At 39.6% G+C, this 14,219-nt stretch overlaps 1 protein-coding gene across 1 annotated transcript in view; it reads right to left on the bottom strand.

The window, feature by feature from the left end:
* PRLHR (prolactin releasing hormone receptor) overlaps nucleotides 1-14,219 on the bottom strand; it is a 209,813-nt gene that overhangs the window by 113,071 nt on the left and 82,523 nt on the right. The window contains exon 2 of the mRNA XM_075855322.1: nucleotides 1,541-2,322. Within this exon, the coding sequence (XP_075711437.1) occupies nucleotides 1,541-1,956 (416 nt within the window). The 5' untranslated portion in view covers nucleotides 1,957-2,322. The remainder of the gene's footprint in view (nucleotides 1-1,540; nucleotides 2,323-14,219) is intronic.

The raw sequence follows: 14,219 nt of genomic DNA, 5'->3' as shown, positions 1-14,219 counted from the left end.
TTTATTTTTTTTATATATCAATTGCTGTGCACCTACCGGTATCCAAATGCCTTGTACAATGCTTGTGAAGTACAAAGTACACACATACAATTTTTCTAAAATTGCAGCAGAGACATTTTGAATTAGAATGCTTTTAAAGCTTTAATAATGGAGTTTTATTGCAGTACTGTGGACAGGCTAATTCACTGTTTGGAGCAAACACAGTGCTTGGCTGATATGATTTTTTTATTTCACCACAAAATATATTAACCAGAATATTTAAGGTGAACTTTTTTTTTACAGGGGCAAGGATAATTTACAGGGCGCCATATTAATGTAAAAAATGAGACCCAGGCATGCAACCCCCCCCCCACCCCCCGGCTTACAAACAGCAGCATAACTACTTCCACTCTACTGTAGTTACGTTGTAGGGTCTGCAGCGACGGAGTACTAACTAGAAATTTAGAAAAGATAACTTGGCGAGGCTTATCATTATGTAAAGAAAGTCTGGGTCTATAGGCATCAAGGAAAGTGGCAAATCTTAAATTGAGCAAAACTTTTCTCAATGACTGCAATTCTCTTGCATTACATTCCTTCTCATGATCTGGCACTGGGTCATAGAAAAAGTTAATGTGAGACACTTGCATGACAAAAGAAAATGAGTGTCAGCTTCTCTAGTTAATTATATACAGTGACTGTTTACTCAAACATATTTACCACGTACTCGGCTATAAAGTATCCGGCTTTGTCTGTATCCAAAAAATTACAAGATGGGCAAATAAAGAGTCACTATGGATACTTCTATACATTTGCTTTGTATCTATGACTCGCTGAGAACCGTGGGCCAGTTCTAAAATGAGCTTTGCATTTGTGAGGAATGAGACTGTTCAATAAAAAAAAAATGAGGTGGAATTGTATAAGGCCGGGTCCACACGGAAAGAATTGCAGCAAATTTTCTGTCCAGATTTCAAAACGGAAAATTTGCAGTGGAATACGGTACCAGATATGTATTGTAGATAAGATTTTAATAAATCTCAGCTGCATGTTACAGAATTTTTCTGCACAGAATTTTTTTCTGCGGTGCGGAAATGGAAAATCTGCAGCATGTCAATTTATGTTGCAGATTTTCATTGCAGATTTCACCCCTTTAAACGAGAGAGGTGAAATCCACAGCAAATTTTGCAGCATGTTACAAGAAAACCTCTGTGTGTCTTTGTATGAAATCAAAGACATACAGAGCTGTAGTAGAGCCCTAAAGTGTATCTCAGAGTCATAGTACGGTCGTGTCCATGACCTCTAAGATCTTCAGAATATATGAATATATATTATAATGACTTCTTGAAATGTCTTCTATTGCATATTTATACTGCATATTTCTTTTCTATACACTGGTTCAAGTAAAATGCAATTGGACCAGGCATGCAGGAAAATATAAAGGCAGATATAATAAATTCAGAACAGAAAATGTTATTGTGAAGTGGTAATTGTGTAACATTATCTTTTCCTGACATTCTAAAGTGAAGTTTAAAATAAATAAAGAATAGAAGAAAATTGTTGTTACCTGTCCACAGCAATGGCCGTCAAGGTGAAGACAGAAACATATACTGTTACTGGTTGTATGAGGAACACAAAGAAACACATAAACTTGCCAAATACCCAGCCCTTGGAGTTGAAGGCATAGGCAAGCGTGAAGGGCACACACATGGCACACATCAGCATGTCAGAAAAGGCCAGATTTCCAATAAAGAAATTGGTGACATTGTGCATTTTCTTGGTTCTCCAGATGACATACAGGAGCAGGTAGTTCCCAAATATTCCAATCAATACTACTAAAGTGTAGCATGGTATGATGAGTGGCTTGTAGGACTGTATGAGCTGGACACTAGTGAATGCTGAGCTTGAGTTAGAGCTGTTGAGTTTGACCCTGTAGATTGTGAGATTAGCAGGTCCATAGCTTCTGCCACCAGTGCTTTCCATGTTTTCAGTCAGTTTCTACAGTAATTCCATATTCCAGTTACACAGCATACTGAGTGTGAAACAATGTTGAGGGTTATTTTACATCTGATGAGCTTTTTCAGTATTGAGTGTCTAAACACTTTAGATCTTTAAGTTCCTTTGTGTGTAACCTCTAAATATCTTCATTGGCACTTGCCAATATTGTATGGTAAGCTAAGACACCAATATCATTCTATTCATGCGTAATTGTTTTCAGTCACCAAAACGTCACTTGCTTTGTGATGTGCCTCCTTCATGGCATATACATTGCATTATCAGATAACGGTTTCTCCACATAATTATTATGGATTCTAATCCTTCTGTTGCCTTGATATGAAAATCCCATTCCTAGAGAGAGCATAAAGAGAAATTTTAGGTAATTTATAGGTAACTACATTAAAAACATCTGCATTAGAAACGTTTTTCAACTGCTGGTGTATGTTCAGGAATTTTCTTACAAGATAAACACACTTAGACGTTATTTATCAATTGATAGAGTTCGATTGCCCCTTCATTGCCCACCCTATTCTCTGGTGGGTTCCTAGCCAACAAATGCCAATATAGCATATTTGATACAAAGATATATGGATTTCTAAAAGGAAGAAACAAATCTGCAATACTTCAATTCTAAAGATGTTTTACATCCCAATTATATAATCATTGAACCTGAAGCAGAACATTTAAAAAAGTAAAACTTGTTAAGGAGCTACTAGTTTTATCCTCAAATGTGTACGTCGATGACTCTGGAGGTTTTCAGAACTAGAGATATGTGAGATAAAGTGGTGGTCATTTAAGGCCAAGATTTCTCTGTAATTCCATTAACATATACTAATATCAGTCACTAATATCAATCTCCAGCACAAAATGGCTGCACACACACACACACACACACACACACACACACACACACACCCACACACACACACACGCACCAAAACCATAAAACCATTAAGCGGCAGAGAATTTAGAGCTGTAGAGACTTTAGGTATAGCATGTTTGCATGGGTTTCCTCTGGGTACTTCGCTTTAGATATGGTTGGCAAGGGTTGTCTAGTTGTTGTTGTTGCTTTCTGTATTATTGACATTTTTTATGTAATGTGTCCCCCAAAAATGCTGCTGATTTTCTTTTTTTACACTGCATTTACCCCTCAATTCAAGCTGCCATAACTACCCCAGTTACAAGTGAAAAGTGCCCAGATAATTCAGATAATTACCATTTTGGCATTTCCCTTTGTATGTCGGGCTATCTCTGACAATGGGCCCCGAACCCAAGGAGCGTAAGATTCTAAAAACATAGCACTTTAGAATTGGACCCCTGAATCATCATCATAAAAAGTTGTATTGGCGGTGACTCAAGGGTAAAATTTTTTTTCAATATTGCCATTTTTTAAAAACGTTAATAGGATCATTAGGCTATTCAATCTATCATTCAGGTGATCACTGTCCACAATCTAAGAAAAGCATTAGGAATTCCTTTATCTAATCATAGGTTTAACTAATATTTCATTCATTGGGCTATAATTGACATTTCCATCTCTGTGTTTACATGCTGTATTGATTTAATGTGGGATTTCATTAAATATGTATAACACAGAGGGATTGTGTATGTAGGCTGGATCAATGCTGCTGGATTAGGTAAGATGTTTGCTCCTTTCTTTATGAAGATCTTTTGTATTCCTTATCCTGAAGCCGATCCAGTTCTTGAAGAAAATATTTATTTATTCTGGGAAGTATAGATTTTTCGACACCTGCAAATTCCCTTTTAACTAATTCTCATATCACTTCTCTTGGTACACTAAGTACTGTCTGTTCTCCCACAAGGCGTGTGGAAGTGTAATGAGTAACAAAAACGAACATCAAAGAAAAGTTAATGAAACTTCAGAGAAAATGCTTTCATGTTATGTATCCATATAAGATCACAGGAGGAGCGACAGCTCATCTAGGATAGGAAGATAAATGAGACAAATCTACAGTCGATGCGGCTGTCTCTATGAATAGTCTTTGGTGGAATAAGGAAGGAGGTCAACAAAGTTTATGCTAAATAAATATCAAAGTTGTATTTGAAGGCATTCTGCAGTGGAAGACCTTTATGACATGTCGATCAGATCCCTTACCAATCTTACCAATCCCTGTTCTTAGTGAAAAAGTAGCCGAATATCCACAGTTAAATTAGACAAGTCTACAGTAAATGCGGCTGTCTCTCCAAGCAATAGTGTTTGATGGAATGTGGTAGGGGATTAACAAGAGTTATGATATATATATATATATATATATATATATATATATATATATTTATTTATTCGAAGGTGAGTGAAAAATTATCCGCACTCCGGTTATATTAAAACTTTGGTTGGCTTAGGTTTAAATGTGTTACATCTGTTTATTTGTGACTGTGGTGCGAAAAATAATGGCTGCACCACTTGTGATTTGCACGAAATCAGAGCAGCGTGCAGTGATTCGTTTTTTTGTGGTGTGTCTGGTGCCTATATTTATTGAAGACTTTGTACACAGTATGGAGAAAGTGTTTTGTCACGAAGAAGTGTGTATGAATGGATAGAGAAGTTCAAGGAAGGTCATACAAGTATCAGCCATGAAGAGGGAGCGGGGCGCCCGTCCACGACTGATAACATTGAGCGTGCACGTGAACCGATTCTATTGGATAGACTATCACTGTTTGGTCCCCTGAAAGAAGCCCTACGAGGATGAAGACTCACATTTGATGAAGACGTGAAGACAGCTGTGCATTCGTGGCTCGCAGTTCAGTCTAAAACATCTTTTAATGTGGGAATATGAAAGCTTGTTGACAGATGGACAAAGTGTATTGAAAAGCAGGAAGATTATGTAGAAAAATTATGTATTTGTCTTTTCTGAAAGTAGATTAAAATAAATTCTACAGCCAGAGTGCGTATTATTTTTGACGCTCCCTCATATATATATATATATATATATATATATATATATATATATATGTTTTATTTATATTAATCTAGAGAGATAGATAGAGAGACTGACCGACTTCTACACCTTTGACATTTTTTTTTATAAACAACAATATCTATCAGTGTGATTTATGCAACTTTCAACATACTTTTTATTAAAAAATATTTAAACTTTTTGAGATACAGCTGCTTTGTATTCTGTATGCAGAGCTGCTGTATCTAGCGCTGAAACTTGAAGCTGTCATGTACGCGGGACTGATGGACTCAGTGTCAGCAGGTCCTTCGTGTCTCTGATCGAGCTGCTAACAATCACATCTAAGTTCATAAAAAGTATATAAAAAGTGTACTGTACATAGTCTTTAATAGAACTTTAACAGTTTGGAAAACTTGTCCTACCCCCAACAATTTATATTGCTACTGCTGCCCTCTTATGCACTTTTCTGTCCTTAAATGATCTTTAGTCGGACCATACAGACTTTTACTGCCAGCTTTATTTCACATTAACCTAATGTAATTGACAATTAGTGCTCCAGCAAGGAGGTAATAGGACATCTTTGCAAAACTGCTTAGAAACGTAAGAACAGTGATGTCAGAATGTAATGTAATAATTTGCTAATGATGAGTCCATAATTGAGTTTCATGGAGCAGCCTTTTTAATTCTTAGAGGGGAGAATTGGCTAGTCTCACTTCCCCTGGGGTTATTGTCTCTGGTTGGCCACTAAAATCTTATAATTGTAATCTGCTGTTGGGTACAAGAGTAAACTATGGTTATACCCTGAAAAGGCTGATGATGTAATAATACATTTTAAGTCATAATATTTTAATGATGATATTGATAATGAGGTATCATATATTTAAAGACCCCAAAAGCCTTTTAAATTATAATATTCTGCTCGTACTTATCTTCATTCTTTTTCTTGTATGTATGCAGGCAGGTTTTTTTAATTGCCACTCCTATCAAAATGTACGTAGACTGCAAATGTGAAGCAGATTTATTTTCTAACAAGACAATGATCTCAAATATAAAGCTGTTAAGCTACATAGGAATTGCATAACGATGTTGTTTCACCAAGCAAACCCCTTCCCTAAAAAAAAAAAGCTATCCTGATGATCAGATCCTCAGGTCTGGCTCTTGGAACACTTGACAATATAAAAAGTATTGTATAGCTACACATTTGTGGTATGTAGTATGGACTCAATGTAGCATGGCTGATGAAAGTACCAGTCCAGCAAATGCGTACCTACTGCCAGACTTGGTGCTAGCTGTCTGACTCAGCAAGAGGTGGCAATCTAGCCCTTGCGACCCCCTCAAAGTACTAGGGCCCTGCTTAAAGCAGATAAACCACCCAGATAAGGATGAAACCCCTTTCTGGAACCTAGTTGGAAAACCCTGAGTATTCGTGCTGGTGATAAGGCATATGTTTCTTTTACCAGTCAGCTGCTGGCAGGTGGAGTGGACAGGTAGAAATGTCAAACTAGCAAATGTCAGTAACAGAGCGGTAGTGTCAGAGACAAAATGAAAACCAAAATCAAAACAGAGTAAAGCCGGGTCAAAAACCAAGAGAGTCAAAACAGTGCCAAGTCAGCAGAAAGGAGAATAGTAAAACAGTCCAAGGTCAAACACAGAAGAAGTAGGGGAGAATGCAAAAAGGGAAACAAAACCAAACTGAGGATACTTACAAAAAACACAGACCACAATAGCAGAAGGAACCAGGAAGATAAATAATAACTGTCAATAAACCGCGGTCAAGGAGGGTTTAAATAGAGGCGATCAAACGGGTTGAAAAAAAAAGGCTAGAGCAGCTGAGTAGAAAATGCTCCCAGACTTAACCCTCGCCTACCATTCTTTCTAGTCTCAGGAGCAGAAAACGTGACATTAAAATGGACAGAGGTTGGCTCATGTTAACATGACAACAACAAATTTGTAGCGGATCTGACATCATGATATGCAGCCCTGTTTAAGGCCAGCATATTATGGGGAAATGTTTGCTGCACTATTAGCCCAAATAACACCCTTTGGCATATGTTTGGCCATTATAGTCTAAAGGCACTTTGGGGTATATGTCATAGGATAGGTGGACTGTACACCAGACTTATAATGTGAACTTATCATAAAAGGGTGAAGACTAAGGCTCTATTCACACGACAGGGTCTGAGTGTCGGCCGATAAAAACGTCCGTTTTGGTCCGTTTTTCATCTGTTCTGTTTCTGTTCCCAGCAGTGTTTCCGTTTTTAACGGCTGATTTTGACATGTTTTGCATCCGTTTTTTTTCCCTGTCCGTTTTAAAAACGGATGAATTTCATTTGTAAAATTTTTGCCACAGACTTCCCTCTATAGATAATGCCACACACTGACCTCTGTAGATACTGCCACAGCCCCGCTGTAGGTAGTGCCACACAGCCCCCCTTGTAGATAATGCCACACTGCCCCCTGTAGGTAATGCTAAACAGCCTCCCTGTAGGTAATGCCACACAGCCCCCCTGTAGGTCATGCCACACAGCCCCCCTGTAGGTAATGCCACACAGCTCCCTGTAGGCAATGTCACACAGCCCCCTGTAGGTAATGCCACACAGCCCCCTGTAGGTAATGCCACACAGCCCCCTGTAGGTAATGCCACACAGCCCCCATGTAGGTAATGCCACGCAGCACCCTTTTACATAGCACCCCCCCATAGATGGCACCCCCTACCTTTCTGTAGATAGCCCCACTGTAGGGGACCATTCCAGGAGAAGTCCCTGACTTCCATGTCCATGTATGGAGAGTGAAGTCAGGGACTTCTCCTGGGGCAGAAACACCATCCACAGCGTGGGGGATTCTGCTTCAGATGTCCCTGATGTCACTGTGTCCATATATGGACAGTGAAGTCAGGGACTTCTCCTGGAGCGGAATCCCTGGCCGCAGCTTCGGCAACGCTGTGGCCGGGGATTGGGGATTTGGCTCCTACAGGGAGCAAATAAATACCCTCTTCCTCCTCACATGCTGTGAGGAGAAGAAAGCGAACGCGCGTCGGAAAGCTCGGCCATTACTTGGATCACATCCGAGTGATAGCCGTGCTTTACACGACCCCATAGACTTCTGTGGGAGCCATGCGGCCGGGAGAATTGCCGAAAATAGGGCATGCGCCATTTTTAACAGCCCGGTTTACCGGGCCATCAAAAAATCGGCCGTGTGAAAAGTCCCATTTGGGGTCTGTTGTTCCTGCTGCGGCCGTCTGACGGCCATTGAAAAATCGTCCGTCATACGTCTGGGAATCCTTGTCGTGTGAATTGGGCCTTATGCATTCAATTATCTTGTGTTAAGCAATGGTAATGAATGTAGATCACTTTGTAGATTTTTTTATTTCACTTTAAATGCATTCAAATTATTTTTTTATTGATATTGGTGTTAAAAGCCCTAACTAAACCTATTGTAGATAAAAGTTAAAAGCGGGTTGAATACTTTTTATGGGCTCTGCATGTGACTTTGATAAGTATGCAATGCCTGAAGACTTTAGAGTCTGTTACAAGACTTCAGTAATTACCTTTTTTTTTTTTTTTCCTAATTACTGTGTAGTTGGAGTTGCTTATTTTGTCAGAAAGCATGAAACTTTTATTACGGGAAAAACATAAATGTAGAGCAATATTTTTTCAAGGTCTGTTAGTAGAACTTTATGTAGCAATTAGAGACGGTAGAATACAGTAGATTGACCAGGTTCAAGATTGGCAGCAGAACCGTGTGCTGACATTTTGAAGAGTCAATTCTAACTCCATTACACTTATACGTTACTGCTTATCTTAGAGAATCCAATAGGATTAGATGGATTGATATTGATTTCCAACCTGTCCAATCTATAATTGCCCTAATGTCAGGCGGCCAGGATAGCCTGCTAATTACCATGGATATGACATTGTAAGCGGATCCTTGTTAAATTGACGAGAACGTCATTGCTATTTTAACTATTGAGTGAAAGCCCCAATTCACAGGAGTTGCATGCAGCTCATAAATGTTTCATCTGGACTGCAACTGTAGCTGAAACTGGAAAAGTGTAGCCGTGGATGAATAAAACTTTCATTAGGAGTATAGTCAAACTTTACACAGAATACAAAAAGAATTTGGTCCGCTCACCAGGCACCTGATATTCTTAGACTCCACGCTTAGGATTCCATCGGTTCTCCGGACAAGACACCATGTCGGCACAGGAAAAACCATGGGAAGCTATGACTAAGAACTCTCAGTTCCAAACAGAAACGTCCTTCCTAGGATTGAGTGCTGGACGTTATCTTTTCTATTTTTCCTATATTCACACTTTGTAGTCATATAGCATATTTAATCGTGATAGTGATATGACCCCACAACGAGTCACTTTTGTTATTTTTTTGCTGCAACAATTCTGTAAAGACTGTTGCTGTTTTTCCTTGATTATGAAAATTGTGGCAAAAAAACACAAAGAAAAGGTCTCAAGTCAACACATACTTAGGCTGATAATAAATGTTTCTGTAATTCCCGCACATCTACACCACTATTGCTCATTATTTGCATCCTCTGCTCAGGTGGGACTTTTCCTAAACAATCCTTTGCTATTCAAATCATGTGCTGTGACTCTTGCGCTGAGAAGTACAGACAGCCACAGGCTTTATCTTTGTGAATGTATAACTTAAAACAGCTGGCATCTTAGAAGAAATCAATAAAAGAGATGAGAGCGCAAGACACTAAAATTCAAACATTAGGAAGGTTGAAACATTTCAATACTGTAAGACATGCCCATGGCACCATAGTCACAGCAAGAGGATAAGAAGTATAGTTATAAATGAAAGAAATATTCAGAGATACTGAAGAGTTCAAAAATAAACCTCAGAGTAGCATCTTCACTGGATGATATTATGACGGGTGGAAGGGCAATCTTCAATAGAATAACACCATGACCAGGTAGGTCATATAAATCCAGCACTGTCTGATTATAAATCCAAAATTGAGAATCTAATATAACAGCTATCATTTTAGCTCTTTAAATAAAATTTTTCATAATATCTTGCCTTGAAATATGTACCTGACAACCTGAACAGAGACTATCAGCTATGACAAGTGTGACAACTTGGAGTAAGTTAGCTCACAGGATGGCATCTCCAGGATAAGATGGTTGGCACACTTAAGAATTTTCACTCCAACACAGTGGATTCGGTTTGAAACTGGCCGCAACCAGCTTTATGGTCTTCATACATTAAAGGCGGTTTTACAAAACAGTTCAAAATAAACCCTAGGCCGTCCAGCCTTTAACTAAACATATAGCTTCCCTAGCTATGAGGGTGAAAGGCCTTCTACCCAGCGCCACAAAACAAATGTATGTTCTTACCAGGACTTCTGTCTCACACAGGCTGGCAATGCCAGTCTCCCTCAGACTGGGAGCATTGTGTGAATAGATCACATCTTTCTTAAAGTAGCCTTAACAGCTGGCAGCTAATGAGACTCCTAAGGCAGCCTAAACCCTGGAATGTCCTGAAGACTGAGTGTAACTTTTACTATTCTCTTCCATTCCAGCAACCCAGAGCTTTTTCCAGGGTTTTTGCCTAATAAATGAGGAGAAAGGACACTTTCTCTTGTAACATTCCTTTTAAATATATAATTCTGGGCCCAAATCCTGCCCCTTAGTAGCCACACTGCTACACAAGCTAAAATATATATATGGCTTGATGTTACTTAATATATAATAATTGATTTATTAACCATGGGAATAAACTTCAATGTGTTTGCAATTAAAATCACACAGAGGTACAGTACTGGTTTTCTATGGGCACTGTACACATAAAGCGTAAGAAACAATATAGCCAGCAACTCTCAGCATATCCTTACCATTGTTCAGGCTACTGGAGCTGTAGTTTTATGTCGTACAAACGTATGCAGGGGTTAAACTGAATTTGCAAATTATCTCTGTACTGAGCTGTATTTGTGCTTGTGCTGTATTAATGCACTGAGCTTGTTTCTGGGGCTGTATTTATGTACTGAGCTTTGTTGTGGTGTTGAATTTATGTACTGAGCTTTGTTCCGGTGTTGTATATATGTATTGAGCTTGGTTCTGGGGCTGTATATATGTACTAAGCTTTGTTCTGGTGCTGTATATATGTACTGAGCTTGGTTCTAGTACTGTATTTATGTACTGAGCATGGTTCTGGTGCTGTAAATATGTACTGAGCATGGTTATGGGGCTGTATATATGTACTGAGCTTGGTTCTGGGGCTGTATGTATGTATGTACTGAGTTTTGTTCTGGTGCTGTAAAGGATCTGCCAGACACAGCTTCTGTGTCAACGCCCATGGTTAATCAGTCTGCATCTGCTCCTAGGTCTGATAGAGTGACTTGATCTGCTACCACTCAGGCTGGTTGGCTGAGGAGTGGGATAACCTATCACAGCCTGGCCAGACGGAGCTAGCTCCCGCCCTCGGTCTATTTATACCTTCATTTCCTGCTCTTCCTTTGCCTGTGTTTCTGTCTGATTTCCTGGCTCTGCTGTTTCTGCTAGTACTATTGACCTCTGCTTCAAATTGACCCTGGCTTTACTGACTACGCTCCTGCTCTGCGTTTGGTACCTCGTACACTCCTGGTTTGACTCGGCTCGTTCATTACTCTTGTTGCTCACGGTGTTGCCGTGGGCAACTGCCCCATTTCCCTTAGTTTCTGTGTACCCTTGTCTGTTTGTCTGTCATGCACTTATTGAGCGTAGGGACCGTCGCCCAGTTTTACGCCGTCGCCTAGGACGGGCCATGCAAGTAGGCAGGGACTGAGTGGCGGGTAGATTAGTGCTCACCTGTCTGTCTCCCTATCCCGACATTACAGGTGCTGTATGTATGTACTGGGCTTTATTCTGGTGCTGTATATATGAACTGAGCTTTGTTCTGGTGCTGTATTTATGTACTGGCTTGGTTCTGGTGCTGTATTTATGCACTGAGCTTTGTTCTGGTGCTATATATACACTACCGTTCAAAAGTTTAGGGTCACTTAGAAATGTCCTTATTTTTGAAAGAAAAGCAGTTTTTTTCAATGAAGATAACATTAAATTAATCAGAAACACACTCTATACATTGTTAATGTGCTAAATGACTATTCTAGCTGCAAACGTCTGGTTTTTAATGCAATATCTACATAGGTGTATAGAGGCCCATTTCCAGCAACCATCACTCCAGTGTTCTAATGGTACATTGTGTTTGCTAACTGTGTTAGAAGGCTAATGGATGATTAGAAAACACTTGAAAACACTTGTGCAATTATGTTAGCACCGCTGTAAACAGTTTTGCTGTTTAGAGGAGCTATAAAACTGACCTTCCTTTGAGCTAGTTGAGAATCTGGAGCATTACATTTGTGGGTTCGATTAAACTCTCAAAATGGCTAGAAAAAGAGAGAGCTTTCATGTGAAACTCGACAGTCTATTCTTGTTCTTAGAAATGAAGGCTATTCCATGTGAGAAATTGCCAAGAAACTGAAGATTTCCTACAATGGTGTGTACTACTCCCTTCAGAGGACAGCACACACAGGCTCTAACCAGAGTAGAAATAGAAGTGGGAGGCCCCGCTGCACAACTGAGCAACAAGACAAGTACATTAGAGTCTCTAGTTTGAGAAATAAATGCCTCACAGGTCCTCAACTGGCAGCTTCATTAAATAGTACCCGCAAAACGCCAGTGTCAACGTCTACAGTGAAGAGGCGACTCCGGGATGCTGGCCTTCAGGGCAGAGTGGCAAAGAAAAAGCCATATCTGAGACTGGCTAATAAAAGGAAAAGATTAATATGGGCAAAAGCACACAGACATTGGACAGAGGAAGATTGGAAAAAAGTGTTATGGACAGACGAATTGAAGTTTGAGGTGTTTGGATCACACAGAAGAACATTTGTGAGACGCAGAACAACTGAAAAGATGCTGGAAGAGTGCCTGACGCCATCTGTCAAGCATGGTGGAGGTAATGTGATGGTCGGGGGTTGCTTTGGTGCTGGTAAAGTGGGAGATTTGTACAAGGTAAAATGGATTTTGAATAAGGAGGGCTATCACTCCATTTTGCAACGCCATGCCATACCCTGTGGACAGCACTTGATTGGAGCCAATTTCATCCTACAACAGGACAATGACCCAAAGCACACCTCCAAATTATGCAAGAACTATTTAGGGAAGAAGCAGGCAGCTCGTATTCTATCTGTAATGGAGTGGCCAGCGCAGTCACCAGATCTCAACCCCATAGAGCTGTTGTGGGAGCAGCTTTACCGTATGGTATGCCTTGTCAATGTCTTGACTATATTTTCTAGTCATTTTGCAACTCATTTGATAAATATAAGTGTGAGTTTTCATGGAAACCACAAAATTGTCTGGGTGACCCCAAACTTTTGAACGGTAGTGTATCTTGTATGTAGCCTGGTATTCTGTGAACAAGAGGCTTCAAATATGAGTCAAGCCACTCCAACAGTCTCTCGGTCAGTGACACCAGACCAGACACTATGGGTCGCATTGGTGGAGGGATTACTTCCTTATGGGTTTTTGGGAGAGCAAGCAGGATGGGAATGACGGATTGTCCACCATCAGATAATCAAATTGTTTATTGGTGATTAATCCTACTGCTAAACCATCACTTAGTATATTCCGAAAAATATTGGTATGGTTATTATCTAACTTCCTATATGTTTGTGAGTCTGTTGTAAAACAAGAATTTGGTTCCTATACATCGTTTTATACATGACTGCAATAAATCCCACCTTGTCTGCCATTTTAATTATAATATCTGGGTTATTTCGCAATTCATTAACTGCAGCTTTATATTTGGCTGAAAAATAAATTTAATTTTATCATTTTATCTCCTCTAGTTGTGTCATGCAGTTTGTGTAGTTCTCTCTCCACAGCAAGCTGGAATTTCTCCATAGATTCAGTCCTAGACTGGGTGGGGTAACAACTGTGGTTAAATAGCTCTGTTTCTCTGTTAAGTCCTCTAGACCCAGTAGGGCTATTTGTTCGTGAAATATTAGAGACTCGTAGTTGTTTTCCTGCTTGGTCTTCAATATGGTATTATTCTGACATGTTTGAGACAATCGAATTAAAACCAAAATAATAGCCAAAAATATTTCAACAGTTAGTCTGTGTAGAAAACCACCACTTTGGGTTTTTCGGGCTAAATAGCCTTAAAATATTGATCCTGTATTTACAGGTGTAAGGTTTGCACAAAGAGATGAAAACCGTAATAAGTACAAATAAATGGGGGCGGAATCCTCCAGCTCACCGATCCTATGTCCGAGCCTGGACTGTGCACAGATCCACGTGACAACACACGATGTCAATTCTATTGTCTCGTATTCTCT

This window comes from Rhinoderma darwinii, chromosome 3 (genome assembly GCF_050947455.1).
Source record: "Rhinoderma darwinii isolate aRhiDar2 chromosome 3, aRhiDar2.hap1, whole genome shotgun sequence".
NCBI classification, from domain to species: domain Eukaryota; kingdom Metazoa; phylum Chordata; class Amphibia; order Anura; family Rhinodermatidae; genus Rhinoderma; species Rhinoderma darwinii.
Note: the sequence above shows the minus strand (reverse complement) of the source record. Positions and strands in the feature narration are given on the sequence as shown.